At 39.5% G+C, this 14,223-nt stretch overlaps 1 protein-coding gene across 1 annotated transcript in view; it reads left to right on the top strand.

The window, feature by feature from the left end:
• The window catches only part of UNC80 (unc-80 homolog, NALCN channel complex subunit), a 159,381-nt gene that overhangs the window by 111,829 nt on the left and 33,329 nt on the right, over positions 1-14,223 (top strand). The window contains exons 47-53 of the mRNA XM_063303281.1: positions 1,452-1,622; positions 2,430-2,522; positions 3,112-3,147; positions 3,433-3,651; positions 7,177-7,377; positions 10,197-10,320; positions 13,346-13,471. Of these exons, the coding sequence (XP_063159351.1) occupies positions 1,452-1,622; positions 2,430-2,522; positions 3,112-3,147; positions 3,433-3,651; positions 7,177-7,377; positions 10,197-10,320; positions 13,346-13,471 (970 nt within the window). The remainder of the gene's footprint in view (positions 1-1,451; positions 1,623-2,429; positions 2,523-3,111; positions 3,148-3,432; positions 3,652-7,176; positions 7,378-10,196; positions 10,321-13,345; positions 13,472-14,223) is intronic.

Genomic DNA, 14,223 nt, shown 5'->3' with positions numbered 1-14,223 from the left:
TATGGAATATAATAGAAGCAAAAATGGCTGTCTAATGCATATGCTTCTGCCCACTTTATATATGGAAGTGAGAGTTTGGTATGTCAGGAGAAACATAAAAGTTAGAAACATAAAAGTAATCTGAATGCGGTGGGAATGGGTTGCCTGAGAAATGGCATGTTCTTGAGAGTTCATGAGTGCTGAATGAACGTGGATTAAATACAAGAACAAGTGACAATATGGTTGAGAATCAATGAGGATTAAATTGCAAAACAAAAACATGAAAAATGAATGGCCTGAGAGGAAGTGGAAGAACATGAAGATTGTTGGATGGAGTTGTCAAGACCCTCAAAAAGGGAGAAGCAAGAAGTTCGAAGAACAGGTACCCTTTGGATGTGATGGAAGCAAGGATGGCTGCAAGGATAAAAAGTTACGGAGAGACATAGTGAATGGTGTTGGTGTAAACTAGGTTTAGCTTTATCTCCATTTCTTATCATATGCCTTCAATTTCTTACTCTCTTTCTGTACATTGTATAATGAAAGGGAATAGCTTCTGGGCAGCAGACAACATCAAACAAAACAAAACAACACAATAATAATAAAAGAATTGAATCCAAATAATATCAAGAACAAAAGCTAACCACCAAAAAATTAAAATGCTATTTTAGTCAGAAATGGTAACGATGTAGAATTCAAGTGGATAATATTTAATCTCCTGAGATTCTTAGTGGCTTCAGACTGGCTGACTTTAAACAAATTACAAAAGCTCATTCCATTGTGAAACAGCTGAACTAGGATTCTTATCTATACTCTTGGGATAATTTTGTTTGGATCTGATGAGGTGGGTGGTAATCCATTAATGCTGTCATCATTTCTTAGTCTTTATGATGGCATGAAATCTTTAGCTCAGTAAAAAGGCTGAAGGAAAATAAATGAATGAATGTTAGTTTAACATCAAAATGTCCTAATGTTCACAATTATTAATAACTTTAGAGGACTGAAAAGCCCAGTTCCTGGGTGTGTTCCCCCTTGATCTCTCAAGTATCCCAAAGACATTTAGGGCTTCATAGGTAATGACCAGCACAATGAATTATCCCCAGAAACTAACTGTGCAATGCCCATAATATTGGCATAGCACCACATTGGAAGCAACCATCTCATTCCCTTTGCCTTCTCAGACAGGCTGACTTGCCCTTCAACATTTTTTTCAGTTACTTTCTGTTTCATTTTATTACATTTCTTCGAAGAAATGTATCATTTATCGTTAATAAAAACAATCAAGATTTTTTTTGCAGTTGGAAATTTGTTCTGGCAGTGGTGGTGTCTTAATATTCACAAGCACTAATCACCAAGTACTGTGCACAGTCCCATCTCCTGCAGACAAAAACGGGTTTCTCCTGAACTCAGGGGTATTGTACTTCTGGATATAACCTCACACTGACAGCATTGTTACATGATGTGCATTGTTTCAGTCTTCAGATGCTGATGGTCCTTGAAGCTCTAGTGCCCTGTTACTTGCAGAAACTTAAGAGGCAAACCTCCCAAGTGGAAACCGTGACAGCTGCTCGAGAAGAGATTGCTGCTACAGCTGCTCTTGCGACATCCTTGCAAGCACTCTTGTATAGTGTGGAAGTTCTTACTCGGTGAGCTGCACCACTTACTTGCCTATGACCTTGCAGAGCCCAAGCGGAAAGAAGATGAGAATCTCATTTTAAGTTCCTGCCCATGGTGAAAAAAAGTGTATACCATTATATGCTTGTATAATGCATGTATATCCAAGAACAAGAGTTCAAATGAGCAAAGCTCAAATCTGCATTATAAAATATGGAAGGTTGTATTCGTCCATTTCAAAACTAAATACCTACCAAATCTATTTCAGTGAAAATTAGGGGTGAAAATCAAATTAGGGTTTGATTGGCTTTAATCGCAGATTAATTAATGCAGATTCAGCACTTACTATCCAGAATCCCTCTTCCTGCTTTTCCAGAAAGTAACACAATAACATTTAATAGAGGTGAACGCAGATGAAGATAAAAAGCCTTTTTTAGGTTGAGCTTGACTCGGTGGCTACATGGACATGTATGAGTTTTGACATTTTGGAATTGCTTCCAAATCTGGCCTGTAGCTCCACAGTTTCCTGGAGATCTCCTATCCAGGTCTGTCCCTCTTAGATTTTCTTAGGCTGGCTAATTCCAGCTGAACCTTAGAATAAGTCCCTGACACTAAGAACAATGTGGCAGTGCAGTCAGTTAGTGAGCAAGGTGGTGAACTCCTCCTTGTTGGATGTGTTCCAGTGTAGGGTGGACAACCATCTGTCAGGAAACCTTAATTTGGATTTGAGCAGAGGGCTGAACTTGATGGCCTAAACGGACTTTCCAACCCTAAGATTCTCCTCCCTCTATTATTACTACTTCTACTAATTACTATATTACTACTACTGCTACTAACAGGCCAATGACTGCACCTCAGATGAGTCGCTGTGATCAAGGCCATAAAGGAACCACCACTGCTAACCATACTATGTCAGCTGGAACAAATACCAGGTATTTAACAGAAGCTGCCCTACAACTGGTCACTGAAATCTTCAGATACTAATGTTCTTTGCATAATCTATAGACTGTACAAAGTTGCATAGGAAAAATGAAAGTTGCCCAGATAGGAACAGAATATAGGACTTACTGTGTTGGGTCAAACCAGCAGCTGGTATGGGTTTTTGTTTTTGTTTTCAGTGGAAGCTAGTCCAAAACTCACAAGAAGTTGACAAACAATACATGATAGAGAAGACAGTCATATGTCATAATTTGTGTCTATCATTTAGTAACCTGAAGTACAATTCCTATGAAGATATCTCCCCACGAAAACATACACATATCCAGAGTTTGATAATCTCACTGCCTTGGGGTGAGAAGAGTCAGACTACTTTATAACAAATGAAGTTAGTCTGAAACTGGAACTGAGGTTGGAGCCGCTTCATATGCAGAACAAGTGTGTCAGGAGGGTGGGCTTGAGGGGGAAAGCATCCCCTCATCCCCCTATTGCTACTGCACGTATTGTATTTGACCTAGACCAAAGTGTACCTCACCTTATGGTTTCTGAATCCCCCTGTCCTTGTTTTTGTTTTCCAAATTCTAGGTACCCAGAGCAAGGAGCCAAACTGCATTTTATCAGGTACTGGAATATTGCTGCCAGCCTCTTTCTCTAGAATTTGTGATGAACTCCTTCAGTACAGTCTTTCCCATTCCCTGCCCCAAATTGGGCTTTATTTTGAATGATTTTATACCAGAGATCCATACCAGGAGAAAAGAGCCAAAGGTGCCTTAAGTAACAGCTTCTGCCTTCCCTGCAAAGGCACACCCCATCAAAGGCAGGGTTCATGACAGTGTTTTCACATATCAGCCCATTCTTGTCTCTTGATTTCCACATTCTTCATTTTTCCCGTTTTGTAATCTTCAGAGAAAATCTTCATTTGCTAGAGGAAGGCCAAGGCATCCAGCGGGAGGAGCTGGATGAACGTATTGCTAGGGAAGAATTTCGGCGACCCCGCGAGTCCCTGCTGAATATATGCACTGAGTTCTACAGACACTGTGGCCCCCGGCTGAAGATTTTACAGAACCTGGCTGGAGAGCCCAGGGTGACTTCTTTAGAGCTATTGGATGTTAAGTCTCATATGAGGTATTATTTTCTGATTGTGTGTAAATATTTGCATGTCCATTAGCAATAAGTGTGGGTGGCAAATATACAATATGATATAACATGAAACAGAATTTTAAATGTTCTTTCAGCTGCGAGTAGAATAAGATTTTTTTCCTTTTCCAAATTAGCTCCAGGTAAATATCATATAAAGAGAAAGGGAACACATAGTTTAAACATTTCAAAGACTGTAGATGCCATGAAATAAAATCCACATCACAACAATGGAAAAACACCTGCAGTGTCATCAGTTGACTGAAATTTATAATGACAGATCTAGTCATCTCTGGGTGTAGAACGTAGCTAACTATATTTTCAGAAAATCATTCAGAATGTAGTTTTATTTTTTTTTATTGCAGTGTCAGCCTAGCTGGCATTTATATTTATGACTTTTCCTATCCCTGAAGATGGATTGTTGGAAGGTTGTCAGGAACATAGAAACTGCCACTCTGAGACAGAGAGAGGTTTTTGCAGAAATATATATATAGTTCTTTGGAGATGCTTGTTGAAGAAAATAATAAAGTCAATATGGATTTTGTTTCAGCAGTGATGGCTCTTTTCCTTTCCTCCTCAGTTGTAGGAAATAGGATCCATCAGTCTTGATTCTGCCTTCTAGGAAAACCGAGGCTTCCTATTGGCTCCAGAACTCCAGGAAGTAGAGAAAGAAACTCCATGTAACCCTACTGACTTTTGTTTAGTATAAGATGGGGCAGAGAGAAACTCTGGCAGGCTTTCAAGATTCTGTTATTATAGCCTACAAGGCTACAAAGTAGCATCCTAAAATCCCTGTGGTGTTTGTTTCTTGACCCGGCCTACCTCAAGGGGCTCTTGCCTTCAGCCCAGTTTCCTATTTACTCCTATCACCCTGGAGAAATGAGGACCTCCTCCTCCCTTTTAGCCCTGAGGGGGCAGCTCCAAAGCTATTTTCTCAATCTGCTAAGAAAATTCCTGTCCAACAATGCAGACAATAAGGGACCAAATGCATTTCCAAAATAAAGAGAAGTAACTATTGCCAGGCCTGAAATTTAGGTTCTTCCCCATTCCTATTCTTACTCCTTCATCTTCATCCTCTTTTTCCTCCTCCTCTTGATCCCACCAGTGTAAGACAAAGGACAAGATTAGCAAATGCTGCCATGACCAGAAGAGCAAAAAATATATGAGGATAAAGGGAAAGCCAGAATACATTCCAGGCCAGGTTCTCCTGCCAAGTCCTCACACGGTGATAATGTCCAGAGGGCACCTCCCTCCACACTTGCCGCCAGCTCTTTGTGTTCCAAAGGCAGAACCTCAGACTAGTTTCTTTTAAAAAATGCCAAACCTCAAGGGACGTCCAAGCAATGTTGGGCTCAGACAAGCCAGAATGTGAATCATGAAGCAAAGATGTGCGCTCTGTTGCCCCATTCAACCAAAGCTATTCAACCAGGAGCTTTATCGACTCCTATTCAGCACAGCAGTCAGAATGCTGATACTAGAGCTTTTTAGCACTTCTACCCTCTAGTTCTTCAAGGGCCTTCAAGGGCCCCAATTGTAATGGTACTGGGTATAGACACATTCCTGGCAGGAATCAATACAGGGGACATGGGCCATCTCTCTATGTACTCTGATTGTTCTGTATATCTCCTCTGGGCTTTCAGGTTTCTGTCAATTTGTTCTCTCCTTGGAATATGCTTTGGTACATCTTTTTCCTGTAGGTTCATCTCTTCTGCTGACTGAGAACTGAAATTTGGACTTAACTATGAAATTTTCTTGAAGTCAGAAGGGATTGTACCTGACAAGGCCTCCTACATAACAGCTGGGGGTTGGCTATAGGTGTTTCTGTAGTGCTTGTGCAATTCTCCATTTAGATAGGGTATCCTGTTCTTATTCTAGGTTGACTCAATGCTGAACATTGTTTGGGGTGTAGAGTTTATTGCTCTGCAGCAGTAATCAAGTCCAGCAACTGATGGGCTTCCTTTCTGAGTCCACTCTCTGCTGACCATGGCAAATCCAGTTTTCTAATCAAGACACTCCTATTTGTCTTGCTGACAACTTTTACCTTCAGAGTTGAGGAGGGCATGAGTAGGTGTGCTACTCTTTCTGATTCAGTAGGGAAGATTTTGACAAGGAAGTGGAAGTAAAGGGGAAAGGGGGAAAATTGCTGATATTAAAAGCACTATTGCCAACAATTACAATGAGGGGAGAAATAATGAAAGAAGCCAGTATGGGTGCACAAAAAGATGAATGAAGATAATGAGAACAAAAAAATGGCACACATCTAAAGAGATGGTAATAGGGAAAGATCACAAGGAAGGTAAATTGGTACTGTAGAGATTATACAGAAATGTCAAATCTCAGCTAAGCAAAGAATGGTAAGAACAACAAAAGGGACTTCAGACTCAAAATGGAAGGAAACAGAACAAAAGGAAATGCATTCTAGTTACTGAAGGAACTTGCTGATTAGCCCAACCTTGGTCCATAATCTTTGAGAAAATCTGGAGAAGGGGTGAAGTGCCAAATAACTGGAAGAGGGCAAACATTGCCTCTGTCTTCACAGAGAGGGGAAAGGAAGATCCTGGGAACTATAGGTATCAGGCTGTCACTGATACTTGGGAAGACAGTAGAGCAAATTATAAAATGCATTTGCATTTCTATTATTAGAATAAACTTTCTTGAATTGAAAACTAGTAGAATATTGCAAGATATATCCTCTGATTATCATTAACTTTGTGATTCCTTTAGTTTTCCTAAGGGGGGAAATTCTTCTGTTTTAATAATAGATTAGTGAATAATATTGTGCTTGCCTTTTAATACTCAAAATATCAGAAATGTCTGAAAATTAAACATATACAGGTACTTATGCTTAAGGTAATACTAAATCACATACATATCATTAAACAAAACAGTATGAGAAAGCTAGACAGGTAGGGATCAGTACGACAGCAACACAAAAACATCCTACTTTACAACTTGTACTATTATACTGCTCTAATATTTTCCCAATCCTTTAGATAATAGTTTTATATATTATTGCATATAATATGTAAAACTAAGGAAATGAAAAATAGGGTTCCTCTGTCTAATAAATCTACTGTGTAACAAACTTATTAAGAATGTAGTATGGATACAAGAAATACCACTATTTACTTAAGCCATTATATAATTTATATGATGTATGTGCATGTATGCATTATTCATTTAGATAAGTATTTTTACATTTCAGAAAAGTATTTAAAATGTTAGATATGAGTTAAGTCAGTCTTCCCTAGCCTGGTGTGTCCTTCTGATATGCTGGATATCAAATTCCTATAGTATTTTGCCATTGCCTTTTGGTTGCCACATCTCTAGAGTGCATCAGGGTGAAAAGGCTGCATCAGACAGTGAGAATCATGAGTGTGGTGGTCAGTTCTTGGACTATGCAGCATTTCATTTAATGGGAGTGTGTTTTTCCATGACACAACATTTATCACTTTTTCAAAAGAGCTCACGTTGCAGAATCCAGATTTTCCTCTTAATGAGCAATGGTTTTAGATTGGCAGAGATTGCACATTCCCTTCTGAAGCTGGCGCCTTATGACACCCAGACGATGGAGAGCCGTGGCCTCCGGCGGTACATCATGGAAATGCTGCCCATCACCGACTGGACTGCTGAGACAGTGAGGCCTGCTCTTATCCTCATCTTGAAAAGACTGGATCGTATGTTCAATAAAATTCACAAGATGCCTACTTTGAGGTAAGCATGTGTGACAGGAATCTATTGTTTCTGATGTTGCAAGCCTTGAAGGAAGGGTATGTTGTTTTATTGAGAGTGGTTGCCACACTGAACTCTTACAGCAAATATTTAAAAATGTATTTCTTCTATTTACATATGGGCCTGTGATCATACTGGGAAACAATAGTAGCAGAAATACATCTTTTTGGAAGAGTCACAAGAATTGAGGTATCTGATATAGATATGTTTGCTGCTTTGGTAATTTCTAAAATTATATCAAATGATCCTCTGTGATTTTAAGAATTCAAAACATATATACACTAAGTTCTGTCTCTCGTAGCATGAACCCTTGTTTACAAAGACATATGTGTGTTCAGATGACAGCTAGGGAATTGCTATTTGTAGTAATGTTCTCTGCAATATACTTCTGTCTCCATAAAACAAACTTTAAATGAATTAAGGAATGCTCTTTTGCTTCCAAAAGTAAGCCCTAAAGAAGTTTTGGATAGATGTTTTTATTCTGGGCTGCTCAAATGAGGCCAGTGTCCATGAGGAGTGCAATCAGTGGCCTTCCTCATAGTCAACTGTGTGATCCAAATGCAGTGTTTCCTAGCATGTTTTAGCTACATTAGCTTACTTTAGCCTCAGATTAATCACTTGATTCTGCAGAAACACTGGCAAGTTCTTTAGGTAGTTCCTTAGATGAACAAAAGTATGCAGGAGGTACAAACTAGAATGACAAATAACTTGGAACAGGTAATGTAAAATTTAAGGTAGCTTTTGAGGTTTGTTTGAGGAAGTGGAACCAGGCCCATGAAAATGTTCATCACCATATATTATTTTAGATTTTAAAGGGTTAGAATCCTGTTTGATACTCTCTTTATGTATTTTAATTAATTATTGCTTATAAGCAAATATGCAGAGAATGCATTCTTTGATCTTTGCATATTAACATTGTTTTTTCTCATTTTATTTCCTGAAGATGTTTTCATAGGTCAAAAGACATGGTCGACAGAAATAGTTGTATATTCTGCTTGCTCCCTATCTAATTCTCAATCAGGGTTCCAACCCTTGGAAATTTTTTAATGGTTCATTCCCTCTTTACTTTTGGAAGGTACTGTCTCATTAGCAGGACAAACCCAATTTCTAATTGCCAATTCAGCATTGTAATAAGAAAAGACTGGGATACAGAGACATTGGCTGGGTGCAGGTAGTCATTCCTGGCTTCATAAAACATGGCTTAAAAATGAGCTTCAGAGGCTGAGTACACCTTCCTTCTCTCCAGCACACACAAACTCGAAGATGCATGAAGTCAGAGTTCCCTCTATGTTGCCTAGGATAATCTTGTTTGCAATTTCTGATCACTATTGCTTTTCATAGTCCAGTTCCTACTTAATGTTTCTATGAAAGATCTACATGCTCATCCTTGGAGAATTTTAGATTTGCCTGTATTTCCAAGTCCACTAGCAAACCTTTGGTTTTTTTCCTATAATTTTCTTGATCTGAAAATAGCAGCCACATGAATGAATTCTGGAAGAAATAAACAAATTTCAGGTACTCCAAATCTCCTGACTTCTTTTTAAGCATCAATATGGGAAGGAACTCGACTATGGGTGAACAAGGTCTAGAACTGCAATATAAAAGCAACTGAAAGGGTAATTATGTCTTCTCTTCATATCCCTGGATATGAAACAGCAATATTGTCTTGACATTCACCAAATGCTGAAGTATTAATTTATTTATAGAATATTGCAAATACCACATTGATCTTTAAAACTTAAGAATGTTTACAGAAATATCTTAGGTGGTTCTTGGACATCCATGAAGAAAAAAAGTTTTGCATCACAAGTATACAGTGTTGTCACTCTACTTTCCATACTAAAACTATCCTGTAAGGTGAATGCAATTGGATATATGGAATTTATATTCAAAATTCCAGAGGATATCTATTATCTTTCTCTGGATAGGCAAAATTCATAAATATTTTTTTCCAAAGAGAAAAGAATTTAGATTTGCGTTTTAGAAATCAAATGGAGGTAAAGCATTTAAGAGCTGGTATTTATATCATGCCTATTCAGACCAATTCTTGTTAATTCATTTTCATATACTACTTCTCTACAAATTATCTGCCTAACATTTAAAAAGGTTGAATTCAATAAAGCAGAAATAAATCATGGATCATTCAGTCAGATTGCCTGTCAGTATTTAATGAAGAACCGCACTATATTTTCTTGGTTGACCTACAGAGATGGAAGTGAAACATCAACTACATAACCACACGACCACTGAACCAAGAGCGGGCCATGTTTGCAATGCCTGTAAAGCATGGGTCTTTGACAACATGCAAGTAACACAGCGGAACATGAAGGATGTCCTGCTATGGCCAGTTGTAAAAGGCTGTTCTGACTCTCAAAGAGCAATGTTCAGTAGACTCCAGAGTTCAGTGATTTATTGTAAACAGTGATATTGTTGAGACTATGAAACATGTACACCTAGAATTGAATTTCTCAGAATATTTAGAGCTTGTAAACAGCTAGACATTAGAAAGTTGCTTCATTTGCTAGGACTTACCTTTATAAAAGTAAGGAGTATGATGTGCCCATGTTCATTTTTCTCACTCGTCTATGTTTGGTTGGTAACCTGAGCATTTTACCGGATTGCTTTTTCTACAATGCTTTTTATTCCACTGTCTTCTGAATAATCTGGGTAAAATGATTACATTGTGATACAGGTTGTTGCCATCTGAGATCTCCTTTATTTTGAACATTCCTTGGTGTTCCTATCTCTCAGTCACCTTTTTGCGGGCCAACCATCTAATGCCACCTACCGTTGTGTTTTAGGAGACAGGTTGAATGGGAGCCTGCCAGCAATTTGATTGAAGGGGTTTGTTTGACACTGCAGAGGCAGCCAATCATATCCTTCCTGCCTCATCTTAGGTCACTGATCAATGTCTGTGTCAATCTGGTGAGTAGATAAAATGGCAATCTCCTGCACATCTGCTAAGCTTCCTTCTACAATACAAACTCCCTGTTCAGTACTCCTAGAAAGAACTTCCTTGAAATAACACTAGAAATAATGAAGTACATTTTCAAAGTGGTGCATGGGGAGAGAATGAAAAAGAAACTGGTTTTTGCTACTTTCCATGCACCACTCTGAAAATCCACTTCTGCATGTTGCGCTGAGAGTTGAGGGCTGCAAGTTGGAGAGTGGGGTGGTGGATACTGCACACACCTGCATACACCTGGTAGAGGAGTTGGAAGGGGGTGTGGGACATTGGAGACATTATTCAGTCTCACCTTGTAAAAATAAACAATTTTTACTGCTCTGCAAAAGGGCATCAACTATTGATTAACTCAAAGAATTACTAGAAGAAATTTGTTTTACCATTTGTAATGTCCATAGTTTAAAGAAAGTTTGGGGTTTCTTTATACAATGTTCAGATCCTTCTAACTCTTAAGACTATGATGTTTCTGGATTACATTAAGGAATGCCAATTTTACCTGGTGTGTCTTGACATGTATAAAACTGCTATAATCACTGTGTATAGCTGACCTCAATGACAATTCAACAATAGACAAATCCTTCACAGGTGTGTTACTTCTTTGATTAAAAAAATCAAGCGAGCCAGAATACCCAGTGTAGTAGTAAATGTCATTTCAGTAGGAACTCCAGTAAATCATTAGATAAAAATATTGAGTTTTTATAAGGTTAAAATGAAAGCTAATAAATTGGGATAATTTCCCTATATACAGTGCTGGTTTAATTTTGCTGGCATTTTCACTGATCTGTACTATAGTTTGAAAAAGTATTGATAACAGTTTGGAGGACTGAAGAATGTAAGAAACTCAGGAAACTCAGCCTGAGTTAGCCAAACAGTAAAAACAAGATGCTGAACTATACTGACTCTTGGTCTGATACACCAGGGGCCTTATTATGTTCTGAGTCAAGAGTATAAAACTTCCATCAGCTGGAGGACCATACTGGATTTGTGGGGCATACCAAGGACTGAATTCAAGAACTGAGTGCCCCAAGACCCCAAGTTGTGGTATCTCAGGTGAAGTGATGTGTTAAAAGGCTGCAAGGGTTGTTTCCCATTTTGACCTTTAATTCCCCCAAGCCCCCAGATAAATGAAGTCAGCTTTTTCAGCCCCACCTGCTCTGGGAACTGCAAAAGGGGATGTTGGCAAGGCACAAGTTTTGCACCCCTCTAAATAGCTCTAAATATCACAAACTGCCTGCCCTCTGGAATGACCCCCCCCCCCGAGATCTGGTTGGCCCCCACCCTGCTGGTGTTTTGAAGACCTGGTTCTTGGCCTTGGCCTTTGGTGAGTCTGATTGAAGCCCCTTTTAGGTTGTGTGGGTTTTGTTTTTTCTCCTGTCCAATTTGCCATGTTTTATTCCTTTGTTCTTGTTTTTATTGTATTGTTTTATTCCTTATAATATTCTTTGCCCAGAATTGTTGGGAGTTGGGTGGGTATACAAACTTAGTAAATAATAAAGAAAGGAAATTAGTCACTGAATATCTACTCCTTCAAATGGAAGAGAGTAGTTTTCTTTTCTAAGATCTCTCCTTGTAAGATCTAGTTATTAACATACAAACAATGCTGATGGAAAACAGACTGGAGGAATGAGCACTTGCAATCCTCCTCCAATCAGTATTAATAATCCAGCATTTAAAATTTACAGGAACTTGATGCTTGTGCTGGCTGAGGTCTTGGGTGGGGAGGTGTCAAAAAGTGCCCAGGATCTTGTAATTGTGCCAGGATGATGCCCATGATTATGTAACTGGAGCCCCACCTGTTCTTACCTGTCATATGTGTGTGATTCATGTAAAAAAGGGTCAGGGCTTCAATTGTGTGGTTGTGGCTGTCTGACTTTCTGAATCCTTCTGTGCACCCCCCTGTGTGCTAGGCAAAAACTTAAGAGACTTGTAACAAATTTCAGCCACTACCAAATTCCTTAAAAAAGCCTACATTTACAGTAAGCAGGTAGGTCTCAATCACTCTGAGTAGCCATTGCACCATTGGATACTAGGGTATGTGTGTTTGTGTTTTTTTGTTTTGAGAGGGCCATTTGTCATGGCCTGAAACTATACATGGCATAAATTCTACATTAAAAGCTTCTGTACAATATATAAGAGCCTCGTGTGGCCAGAGTGGTAGGCGGCAGTATTGCAACCAAAACTCTCCCCACAACCTGAGTTCGATCCCAGCGGAAGCTGGATTCTCAGGTAGCCGGCTCAGATCGACTCAGCCCTCCATCCTTCCAGGTCGGTAAAATGAGTCCCCAGCTTGCTGGGGGAGGTGACGACTGGGGAAGGCAATGGCAAACCACCCCGCTCTATAGTCTGCCAAGAAAACGTCAGGAAAGCGGTGTCGCCCCAAAGGGTCAGGCATGACTCGGTGCTTGCGCAGGGGTCCTTTCACCTTTCACCACAATATATAAATTGAAATCCTCCCCCTGCCCACATGCAAGTTTAATTGTTGTACATGAGGAGAGTCTGAACATTGTATGAACAATCATACAAGGGAGTCTGAATATTGTGTTAAACCCAGTCTGGGTCAGACTCAGGACATTACCCTGACATAAGGAGAGAACAACTTAAGCCAACTAGTACATTGTGATTTCAAGTACATGTTTCCATTGAGTACAATAGCTACATGGCATACCCTCCAACCCTACCTATTCTGCCAGTACAGTGCTGCTTATTCAGTGCTAGTACCGGGTACATTCTTAATTGTGCCGATTTTCCCTGTGCCTTCCATCCAATCCTTCTGCTGACCCTGTAGTAGTGCCTTTTCCTTCCCATCCATCTCCTGCTAGAACCACTCCTTTCCCTTCTTGACCCCAGCTACCGCAAGGCATGTGGAGGGCCCTGAGCATCCCAGTTTTGCGCTATCTGAAGTGTGTACCTCATTAACACTGGAGGGTATGGCATGGATGTAATTGTAATAGTTGGTCAAGGCGATGTGCTGTGTTTATATTGCAGGTGATGGGAGTAGTAGGACCTTCCAGTGTGGCCGATGGATTACCCCTTCTTCATCTCAGCCCTTATCTCTCGCCACCTCTACCCTTCAGCACAGCTGTTGTCCGGCTTGTAGCATTGCAGATTCAGGTGTGACTGCCTTGCCTGTTAGACAGGCTTTGCTTCTCATGTGGTTGAGACACCGGTTCACTGGTGCTCTTTTGTTTTCTGCGAAAGCTGGGCAAAAACTGTGAGGCAAAATTCCTACTTCCCCATACATATGCTGAAGTGGTATCTCAGCATTTAGCAACTCACCAGGTCTTCGGTGGGTGTCAATTTAGCATAATTCCAGTGAGTCACTTTGGAATCGTGCAGATTGAAACCAACCAAAGGCCTGACATGAGAGAGAACTGTGCTTCTCGGGAATCTAGACAAGCATTATTCATTCTTGCTACTTAGCTGAAGAAAGCGCTGAAGCAGTAAGTCTTTTGTAGGCTGTGAATCTGAAAGGCTAAAACTAATTTCATGGAAGTGCTTTATATGAATCTGAGGATCAGGTATTTTTACGTTTTGCCCTTTGAAGTATTCTATTTAATTTCAAGTTTGCGTACCCACTCATAAACATTTATTAACTCTAGAAGATACTGCTTATCAGTTTACTATCCCAGATTTCCAGAAGTGAACTGACAGCTTTTCTTTCCTTTCATCTCTCTCTCTCTCTCTCTCTTATCCTTTTAATTACTTAATTATTAATTATTTCCATCAGATAGATGATCTGGGACTTACATCAGAGTCAAATGAAATCTGGTTAACAGAATAGATACCACATAAAGTATAAAAGCTGACGTTAATGCTTTTAAAAATATTCATTATCAAGTATACTCTTTTAATAGCCTAAACTC

The sequence above is a fragment of the Candoia aspera genome, chromosome 1 (assembly GCF_035149785.1).
Source record: "Candoia aspera isolate rCanAsp1 chromosome 1, rCanAsp1.hap2, whole genome shotgun sequence".
Taxonomy (NCBI): Eukaryota; Metazoa; Chordata; class Lepidosauria; order Squamata; family Boidae; genus Candoia; species Candoia aspera.
Note: the sequence above shows the minus strand (reverse complement) of the source record. Positions and strands in the feature narration are given on the sequence as shown.